This window comes from Tupaia chinensis, unplaced genomic scaffold (assembly GCF_000334495.1).
Source record: "Tupaia chinensis unplaced genomic scaffold, TupChi_1.0 Scaffold000075_1, whole genome shotgun sequence".
In the NCBI taxonomy this organism is placed as follows: domain Eukaryota; kingdom Metazoa; phylum Chordata; class Mammalia; order Scandentia; family Tupaiidae; genus Tupaia; species Tupaia belangeri.
The window spans coordinates 2,250,850-2,262,063 of NW_006159535.1; the positions used below are offsets into that span (position 1 = coordinate 2,250,850).

The 11,214-nt window shown below is 40.6% G+C and overlaps 1 protein-coding gene across 2 annotated transcripts in view; it reads left to right on the forward strand.

The window, feature by feature from the left end:
• CHURC1 (churchill domain containing 1) overlaps positions 1 to 6,762 on the forward strand; it is a 15,680-nt gene extending 8,918 nt beyond the window's left edge. For both annotated transcript variants that reach the window (XM_006142407.2, XM_014584217.2), the window contains 2 exons: positions 1,252 to 1,322; positions 6,185 to 6,762. In XM_006142407.2, the coding sequence (XP_006142469.1) occupies positions 1,252 to 1,322; positions 6,185 to 6,277 (164 nt within the window). In that variant the 3' untranslated portion in view covers positions 6,278 to 6,762. The remainder of the gene's footprint in view (positions 1 to 1,251; positions 1,323 to 6,184) is intronic.
• Positions 6,763 to 11,214: the final 4,452 nt, after the last annotated feature.

Here is an 11,214-nt window from a genome sequence, read left to right on the forward strand (position 1 = left end):
CGCGTGTGCGTGCGTGCCCAAGATCCCGAGAGGAGAATGGAGGAGAAGGGATTGCGGCGTGGCCATCCCCCCTGGGGGATGATTTCCTGCTTTCTATCTCTCTGTCTCTCTCTGTCTGTCTGGCGAGCGCACGCGCCCTGTAGCAAAAACCTCTCCAAAAAATAAATAAATAAAAATAAATAAATAAATAAAAAAACTATGATTTCTTGAGTGTTTACTGTGTGCCAGATACTGCTTTAAATACTTTCTACCTACTTGTTCACCTATTTATCTCAAACACACAATGAAGTAGATCCTGTTGTTACTGCTGTTCTAGGGATAAGGAAACAAAGGCACTCTGTGGTTAAGTAACTGGGAGGTTTCCAAGCTAGGAGGTAGTGGAACCAGAACTCAAACCAGGCACATCCTGTGCCCTTGCTCTTAATCTCCATGCTCCATTGCCGGGAACAAAACACAGTTTAGAGAGAGTATATGCTAAAAGGAAAGAAAAAGATTCTTCTGACTTAAAACCTTTTGGGATAAGGAAACAAAGGCACTCTGTGGTTAAGTAACTGGGAGGTTTCCAAGCTAGGAGGTAGTGGAACCAGAACTCAAACCAGGCACATCCTGTGCCCTTGCTCTTAATCTCCATGCTCCATTGCCGGGAACAAAACACAGTTTAGAGAGAGTATATGCTAAAAGGAAAGAAAAAGATTCTTCTAACTTAAAACCTTTTTCACACGCCCGGCGTGAGTTTTAAGCCACCAGGTCCAGGACGCAAACCGCGGTCGACTACGTGGGAGTCCAGCGACATAGCCATTACACTAACTGCTGGTCCCAGTTTTTATATTATTTTTATTAGATCCCTTTGTTACCATCAAATCCACTTTAATGTTTAGTTCTGATTTTTATGATTATAGTAGTACAGTTTCTATCATTCTTGAGAATAAAAAAATGTTGTGTAGTTTGATAGGTCCAACTAGTTTAAGAAATCCTCTTAAAATCTGTTCATTAATTACCTTAGAGAGCTTTTAGTGGGAATCAATATTTGCACTTTAAGTCTCTGAGTTCAGACCTTTAATTATGTAGTGTTGCTATGTGACAGATTCTGAATTTTATGTCAAGATAGATATTGTAAATGGATTTCATGCTGTGTTAAAGATGACAGAGTTAAGTTCTTTTTTCAGCCATATTATTGCTGGGGATAGAAATATTACTGTTTTAAAGAGCTTTCTAGGACCTAATCGTGCAAACTTCTCTTTGTTTCTGCAGATCTGTGTAAGAATTGTCATCATGTAATAGCCAGGCATGAGTATACGTTCAGTATCATGGATGAATTTCAGGTACATGGATAAATGTTCTCGAGGGAAGGAGGATAATAAAAGTACCCTTGAAAATCTAGATGCAGTACTAACAAATATTAACTACCTCTTCTACCTGTGCAAATTGAGAGAAAGAAATTTGAGACAGGCAAAACTGTCTTCACAAAAGTCACAAATCAAAGTGTGTCTTACAAATGGTTTATTAGTCCTGTCATTTAAACTGGTTTTTAGGGACCAACAGGTGGTGTGGTAGTTAAAGGAACTGGATTCCCACATGGTGGACTGTAATTCAAGTTCCAGACTCCTGGTGTCATGAAACTTATGCCAGACATGCGTGCAGTTGCATGCATGTGTGTGTGTGTGTGTGTGTGTGCGCGTGCATGTGTGTGTCCTCCCAAGATCCAGTGTGTGTGTGTGTCCCTGCCTAAGATCCCAGGAAGAGAATGGAGCAGAATGGATTGTGATGTAGCTATTCCCCCCTGGAGAGTGGTGATTTCTCACTTCCCCTCTCACTCTCTCTCAGATAGCAACAGTGTCCTAACGGCAAAAAACCTTAAACAAACAAACAAACAAAAAAGCTGAGTTTCGTTTTTTGCTTTACTAAAACTGTTCTCTCTTGGTTTCCTATAATCTTGCCAAATCCCATCACTTTCCCTCCATTCTTATCTGTTCTGGATCTGGTTTTGTTCATTATGGCATTTTTGAAGCATTTCTTTCCTTAAGGTTTATAGCGTGACTTGTTCCTCTCTTTTAAAATCACTGTGGAGCCAGATCAATAGTGCAGCAGTAAAACACAGTGCTCTGTGAGGCCATCCCACATGAGGAGGTTCCTGGTTCAAGTCCAGAGACTTGCCTGAGTACTCCAGGCACACATGTACTGACGCTGGATCCACCCACAGCCTTTAGCCAGCCCCAGGTTATCTTTCAATTTCCTTCTCTAATCCTAACACCCCATCTGCCATCCCTTCTTTCACTGTTTTTCTCTTTCTTATTTCCTGACTCTCCTACCTCCTACTCTCCTACCATGTCAAGGGCCATACCCACTGAAACCTTCAGCATTTCCCCAAGCTGTGGTGTAGTTTTGCACACTGTCATCAAACCCTTGTGCTGTAAACACGTCATCCTATACTCCCCTGCTAACTGACCTCCACGGAGGCACAGTGCAATTTCCTGTTACTCCACGTGCAATGTGGTTGCTCACTTCCATATTCTATTTATTTGGTTTTTTCTTGATTTGAATTGTCCCTTTTTCTAACATCAAGCCAACTAAATCTTACCTCCGAGCTGAACCTAAATTCCATCTCCTTGTGGATAGTCTAGCCCGTACTGCTTTCCTTTTTTTTAAAAGAATTATTTAATTTTATTTACTTTAATTTGACCAGTGAGAGACAGAATGTGCAAAAATAAGCCACTGGGTCCAGGATTTGAACCATGGTTGGCCACGCCACCTGCCAGCCCCATAGCTTTTCTTTTTTATTTTTTTTTAAGAATTATTTATTTATTATTATTATTAATATTATTTTTCACATGAATTTTTGCCAGAGAAAGACAGAGAGAGAGAGGGAGAGGGAGAGTGAGGAAGCAAGCCGCCAGGTCTGGACTCAAACCATGACTGGCCATGTGAGAATTCCAGCACCTTAACCACCATGCCACCTGCTAACCCCTATACTGCTTTTCTGAACTTTTCTCATCCCTACATTGAGCCCTGACTCAGATGAACGGCCACTTGGGAGCTTCCACCTCAGCCTGCTGACCATAGGCACCCCCAGCTGTCCTCATCCCCACCCTGTCCCAGCCCCATCCCTTCCCAGAGGTAGATCAAGTTCAAGATTGGATTCCCCACTCACCAACATTGTTTTATTTTAAATGTCCTATGGGAATGTAAACGTAATCACAAGTGGGCAGAACCGTGTATTAACCTCCTACTGCCCAGCCTCCAGTCACCTTGCCACTCCCACATCTTTCCACAAGATTATTTTGAAGCAAATCTTGAACAAATCACTATCTTTCTGGTATTTCTAGGTTATGGATCTCAAAGGCTAAGGATTCTGTTTAAAACAACCATAATATTATAATTGAACAAAGTTAGGTTTTTCTGATGGCAAAAGTAGAGGCGAAGGTGGGGACAGAAATACAGGATTTAAATAGAAAATACATTATACATGATTACAGATATCCTTTATTTTTTAAGTTTCCCTGACAAAAAGTCAGGTGAAACCTTAAATGGGCTATGTGTGTACCTCAAGAAACGAGAGGAGCTTCAAGACTGCTTTCTGTTCCTCTGTGGGCCAGGGAAGGAGAGGACTTGGGACCAGAATTAATAGGTGATAATAGTGAGGAAGGGCCAAGGGACCCTTTAGTAAAACAAACGGTCTGCCTTACACAAAGGTAATTCCACCCACTTTACCTTTCCAAATCTCTACCTCCGAACACCCTCAGGCGAGGGTCCCCATGAATGGCTGGGGTAATGGGGTATTATTCTCCCACTTTAGTTGGTTCTAGTAAAAAGTGTCCTAATCCTACCCTATTCCTGGCAGCACAGGGTCATGTGTTTCTGGCATCCCAAGTTAGAATTCTAGACATATTTTCCCACCAAAGCACTGCCATATACGGTTAGGTTCTATAGTACTTGTACAATATAAATTTACAAGACTTTTGTTTTTTTCTGGGAACCTAATTGCTGTGCATAACATCATTTCTGTGGGAAACTGCTTTTGAATTCCAAACAATTGACTTGCAATGAAATTTGGATTCCAAACCACCTATAAATGAAAGAGTACAGTTGTAATCAGTTTCACTGATTTAACAGATTAAATCATATGTTAGGGTTTTGTTTTCTTTTTCCACCCCATATTAGATTATAAATTGTGTGGGTATAGACTCATGTCTGCCACTGAACCCAGCATATTGGAGGGCAGGAAGACTCTCAGTATAAACCTGTCAGTGGTTAGCTTGGTTGAAAACTCAGATTCCTGTCTAGCATCACACATTTTCCCTTTGGACGCTATTACTTTTTTCTTCTGCATTTCCAGTAAAAGGTTGCTATCCCACTAGTAATGCCTGGTGGAAAAAAGCAGAAGTGCTTGACAGCAATAAAAGACCTTGGAGAGGGTGGGTATTATCTTATTTTTAATTCACAAGACTTATATTTGTTCTCTTGAATTTGAAACTCTGTGTACTCTACCATGTGTGGAGTAGACTTTAAAACTAAGTGTTGTCTTTAGGAAACAGTCCTTATACTGCTACCACTAAGCTCCCCTGCTGAATTCACCAACAGGAAGATGAAGGCAGTTGCTTGTCTCAGTCATTGTTTACCTCTGCAGCCCTCTCTAGTGACTGTCCAGGACCAAAAAGCACAAATTGCCTCAGCTGATCCCTCTTCAGACAGCTAACAATCTCAACATTAGTTGTAGAAATACTAATACATTCTTTTTCTTTTTTTCTTTTTGGAGAGGTTTTTGCTATAGGGCATGTGCACTCGCCAGACAGACAGACACAGAGACAGAAAGCCAGAAATCACCCCCCAGGAGGGATGGCCATGCCACAATCCCTTCTCCACCGTTCTCCTCTCAGGATCTTGGGCACGCACGCACACACTCCTGGCATGAGTTTTAAGCCACCAGGTCCAGGACTTGAACCACGGTCAACTACATGGGAGTCCAGCGACTAGCCATTACGCTAACTACTGGTCCCAAAATACTTATAAATTGAACATAGATGTTTTCTGAAAGCAGATAATGGGTTCTTATTTCTTTGAATTATCTATTTAATTTTATTATTATTATTTTTTAATTTGCTATAGGGTACATATGCTCACCAGAGAGAAAGAGAGGGAAAATGAGAAAGCAAGCCACCAAGTGTGGGACATGAACCGCAGTCGGCCATGCAGGAGTCCAGCACCTTAACCACCATGCCACCTGCTGGCCCTGATAATGGGTTTTTAAACAAAAAGTTAAATATATATATATATATGTCTTGGGAACCAGCAGATGGCATAATGGTTACATCCCTGGACTCCTGTGTAGTCCACCATGGTTCGAGTCCTAGACTGGGTGACTTAAAACTCAGGCTGGGTGTGCGTATATGCGTGCCCAAAACCCCAAGAGGAGAATGGAATGGGGAATCTGGTGTGACCATCCCTCCAGGGGTTGATTTCTCACTTTCTTTTTCTCTGTCTGCCTCTGTCCATGAGTGCATGTGCCCTATAGCAAAAATCCCTCCCTTAAAAAGAGGAGTCACTATAGTCGATGACTATATTTAATATTTCTAGAAAGAGACAGTTATAAGAACAGAACTTTGCCCTGAGGACTTTTGCCTAAAATAAAGTTCCTTTTGTCATTAGTCTGGACATTTGTTAAGCCCAAGAAACAAAACTCCATAAATAGGCCAAATTTCAGACAAGTAGCTAGTTAAATAGGAGGTATGACATGCTAGTGAATTTAATATAATTGTTTATCTCCCTAGAATAGATAAAAACAGCTTTTTTGGTTTAGGAATTTTTCCCCTTTTTTTAAAAAGTAATTTCTGTTATATATCAGTGTTAAATATCCTAGAAAGAACATCTCTAAGAACAGAAATTTGTCTGTAGGGACCTGTACTCATATTGCTTCATTATAGCACTAAGCTCTATTTGCTTTCTAAGGTCAAGAAATAGCCATATATTTTGAAGGTGACATTCTTACATATACAGTAAATAGAATATCAGCTTGTATTTAATATGTATAAACAAAGGCTCTGAGATACACAAAATAAATCTAAGACATTGCTGGTAGATGTTGAAGAAATTGATCAAATGTACAGAAAGAAGACCATGGCATCTTGTAGAGTCTTAAGTGTGTTTTTCCTTATTCCTGAAGGTAATTATGTACTTTATCTTGTTCTAGGAATATACCATGCTGTGTCTGTTATGTGGCAAAGCTGAAGATACGATCAGTATCCTCCCTGATGACCCCCGACAGATGACACTGTTATTCTAAGGATCTTTCTGCAGTTGGGTTGTAACTGTGTTGGATTGGTTTACAATACAACAAGCTGGGTGGTTTGACCTACTTAATTTATAATGGAAATACTTTGCATTTTTTTCTGCCTAGACTTACTGAAAGAAAAAGTAATTTAAGGGATTGTTATTCTCTAGAGCTGACCTCTTCTGATAATGCTCTCAGTTCACATCAGTACAGCCAGCCAGAGTGATACACCTTTGTTAGCAGTTATGTGGCCAGAAAATAACTAGAATGGAAGCCCCAATCTTGGTTTTCAATGAAGGAACCAGGACTCCTTGGAAAGCTTTACTGCTGATTCTAGGACTGGGGCAAGAAACGTACAAGATGAGCCCGGAGCATCTTGTGCTACAAAAAAACAATGATTGAGGGTATGTCAGAGAAGCAGGAACCAACTGAGGGAGCTACTAGTGACCAAAGCTGGAATTATTTGGGCAACAAAATAAAGTAGTATTATATTATAACCCAAACTGTGTAATAAATGTCAATGAGTCCATACTACTATAAATGATTGAATGAATGAATGATGGAAAACACAAATCTTCCGTGCAGAATTATAGATTTACATAGATACACCTCACTCCTTAAGTATGTGCTGTTGTGTGTTGACTTTCTTCCAAAGAGGGGATAAGAAAAAAGTGACTTTGTATTACCTGATGAACACTAGCTCAGCCAGGTGGTCAAGGTTATCATCGATAATAAGCCATGATGATGGCATGTACCCTTGATGTGATATAATGAGAATGGCACTTTCATTCTGTCATCTTCCTCCTCAAAACCCATAACCCCAGTCTAATCATGAGAAAAACATCACACACATTCTGCCTGAGGGACATTCTACAAAATACTTGACCAGTACTCAGACTGTCACCGTTTGGCTAGCAGGTGGCATGGAAGTTAAGGTGGCTGCATTCCCAAATGACTGACTGAGATTTGAGTCTTGAACCCGATGGCTTGAAAAACACGCCAGGCACTTATGTGTGCATGCCCAAAATTCCAAGAGGAGAATGGAGGATAAGGAATTGTGGCATGACCGTCCCCTGGAGGGGAGGGGGTGATTTCTTTCTTTCTCTTTCTTTCTCTCTGTCTCTCCTGCAAGTGCACATACACTATAGCAAAAAGAAACGCGAGCAAGAGCAAGAGGGGATAAAAACTCAGGGTAATCAAAAACAAGGAACTTCTGAGAAGTCGCCACTCCAAGAAGAGTGTAAGGAGACATAACAAGCAAATGTAATGTCTCCTGCTACACCAGAAAAAGGACATTTGGTAGAAACTAGGGAAATATGAATTAAGTAGAATTAAGTGTGTACTTTAGTTAATATAAATTAATGGAATGGTTTCAATTGCTCCAAAGGGGGTTTTAGAATATCCTACTTTGCATAGTTGAACAATCACTGATGTGGGGACCATAACTCTGGCATTTAGGCCTTTCCGCTTTTTGGTAGCAGTATAACCACTTAATAAGCAGATAATTAAATAATTAAGCAAAGCATGAATCTGGACTTCACTATCTTGTGCCTATAAAGTTGGGCTAATAAAAATCATTATTCTGTCTCCACAATCTTGTTAGGAGAATCAGATGAATTAATGAACATAAAACTGCCACAGAAATCTTGTAAAGTGCCAGATAGAATGAGGTGGCTTCAGTTAGTTCTTCTCATTTGGAGACCTAAACTTGAAGGGTTGGGCACTAGAAACAAAAGTGTTTTCTCTTCATATCTAGTAGACTGGGAAATTCTGAACCAAGGCTTTGACTGTAAGGGAAAAATGTGAGTAAGGGGTTCTTTGTTGATATGAAGGGAAAGATTTGTTTTATAACGGCAATAATATGATAGGTGAGGTTTACTGAGTACGTACTAATGAGCCAAGGCCTTTTTAAGCACTTAGTTAATACTCATCAGCTACTCCATGAGGTGAGTACTATTATAATTCCAGTTTTGGAGCCAAAAGATGAATGCAAGAAGAAGTTAAGCAACTTGCTCCAGGTCACACAGTGACTCTGTCATGAACAGTGTTTGTAAACATGAGATACGAGGGTCTGGCAGGATTAGGAAGAGGTTGAAGATACCAGTGACAGCACTCTGAGGGGGTCTGTGCATGTCAGATCAAATTTTTATTCAGAAATAGTGAGTCAGCTGCTCTATAGGGATCAGTTGTTTTATTCCTGGAAAATGGTTTCCATTTTGCTGCAAATCTATATCTGACCTGCTGAGGAAATCGTTTGGTGAAATGAATCCAGAAAGGAGAGAAAATGCTTCATTACTTTAAATAGCGGCACTAAGCCCATTATAGCTTCTGAATTGTCCCTTCTTGGGAGTTTGCTAATGTTTCCAACTTAGTCATCTGATGCTCAAGAATACGAATTGATGCATCCCTTCCAAAGTCCTCATCTATTACAGAATGTATAATGATTTGTTTGGGGCTATATATTACAGAAATGTAAGAAAGAAGATCCTATCCATATATTGCATTATCATTAGACCAACCTTGTGTTGTGTCTTGTGGTACTTTATCCTTTTCTAGAATTTTGTAGATTGAGCAGAATAAAGACCTCTTGAAACCAGTCCCACAGAATTCTTATTTTTCTGTTCACATAAAGAGTAATCAGGCAAAAGGATTGGTCTTTACTTTGTTTCCTGAACTAGAAGCAGGAAAAGAAATTACCTGTGGGTATAACTGGATGTGTGTGCTTGTCCTAGCATCCCATTCTTTCTCTTCTTGCTCCATGATATGTGTAACTCTGGCATCTGACTAGTTAGATTCTTGAAGTTAAACTCAGTCTTCATTTTTGTTGTATTGTTTTAGCTAGCTCTGTCTTTCTTAATTGGTCTTGGGTTCTTTCAGTACTAACTAATTAACAGATGAGATAGGGAGCAGCAGTTAGCATAATGACTATGTCGCTGGACTCCCATGTAGTTGACCGTGGTTCGCGTCCTGGACCCAGTGACTTAAACTCATGCCAGGCACATGTGCGTGCGTGCCCAAGATTCTGAGAGCAGAATGAAGGAGAAGGGGTTGCGGTGTGGGCATCCCCCCTGGGGGGGGTGATTTCTCACTTTCTGTCTCTGTCTGTCTCTGTCTGTCTGGTGAGCGCACAAACCCTGTAGCAAAAATCTCTCAAAAAAAAAAAAAAAAAAGATGAGGTAGCTTGGGCACAGTCAGATGTGGCTTGTTACTTGCAAGTTATCACTAAGGGAATATGTTCATATTCCTTATTTCAGTGTATCAAAATCCTTTTGGTTTCTTTCATTTTGTGAGCAGAGCATGGCTAATTACCTTACTGAATCTTTAGCTCTCCATTTTAAAAAAATATATGTTCCCTGGCCTGATGGTTGAGGCAGCCAGATCCCATGTGGCCAACTATGCTGTTTCTTTTCTTTCTTTCTTTCTTTCTCTTTCTTTCTTTCTTTCTTTCTTTCTTTCTTTCTTTCTTTCTTTCTTTCTTTCTTTCTTTCTTTCTTTCTTTCTTTCTTTCCTTCCTTCCTTCCTTCTTTCTTTCTTTCCTTCTTTCTTTCTTTCCTTCTTTCTTTCTTTCCTTCTTTCTTTCTTTCTTGAGAGAGCTTTTTATTATAGGGCGCCTGTGCTCGCCCAAGAAACAGACAGAAAGCAGTAAATCACCCCCTGGGGGGATGGCTATGCTGCAATTCCTTTTCCTCCATTCTCCTCTTGGGATTTTGAGCATGATGCACACGCACATGGCTGGCGTGAGTTTTAAGCCACTGGGTCTGGGACTGGAAACTGGGTCGACTAGGTGGGAGTCCAACAACGTAACCATTACGCCATCTACCAATCCCAGCTGTGCTCTTTCTGTCCCAGACCTGATAGCTTGGGAAATACTCCTAGCACATGTGTCCCCAAAATTCCAAAAGGAAGAAGAAATGGAGGAGAAGGGATTGTGGCATAACCCTGTCTCATGAGGTTGTGTTCTGCTTTCCTGCTCTAGCGAGTACACGTGCAAAATAAAATTTTATGTATGTTTTGTGTGTGTGTATGTGTTTGGTATGTTTCTTGACAAGTGCAAGTCTCTATTGTGAGATACAGTATGATTAGATGGAAAGGAAATCAAGAGAACAGTCTAGAATGAGCTTCGTCACTTGCTAGTGATGGGACATTGTAGCAGGTCACTTATCCTATCTATGCCTCAGTGTCTTTAGTAGGAAAAATAGAAACAACCATGCTTTCACAGTTTTAAAATCAGAGGTATAGGGAGCCAGCAGTTAGTGTAATGGCTATGTCGCTGGACTCCCACGTAGTCGACCGCAGTTCGCGTCCCGGACCCGGTGGCTTAAAACTCACGCTGGGCATGTGTGCGTGCGTGCCCAAGATCCCGAGAGGAGAATGGAGGAAAAGGGATTGCGGCGTGACCATCCCCCCTGGGGGGTGATTTCTCGCTTTCTGTTTCTATGTCTCTCTCTGTCTGTCTGGCGAGCGCACACGCCCTACAGTGAAAATCTCTCAAAAAAAAAAAAATCAGAGGTATAATGTAAGTGAATGCATTACTGTGATCTCAGTGGTCTTGGGAAGGACAATCAGCTGGGAGGCAGCACGTTGTGGTTAAGGTGAGGCTTTGGAGTCAGACTGGCCTGGCTTTAACTTTCAGCTGCCACTTACTAGCCATTGCCCATGGCAGGCGTCTTTTCCAGTTGCTATCTCTTGAAATAGAGATGAAAAGTCCTCATGGGGTTTGTATGAAGGTCAGATAACCTAATGTATAGGAAGTACTTAGCTCAGTGTGTGAACATTTTCAGTATTTTTTTTTGGATGTTATTTTATTTTTTATTGCTTTTATTTTTCAAATGAAAAACTGAGGTTTGGAGGAATTATAAGTTCTTTGCCCAAGAACGCATACTTTATAAGTAGTGACTCAAGAACCCGATCTAGATTTCTTCATTTTAAAATCTCCTACTCTTTCTTTT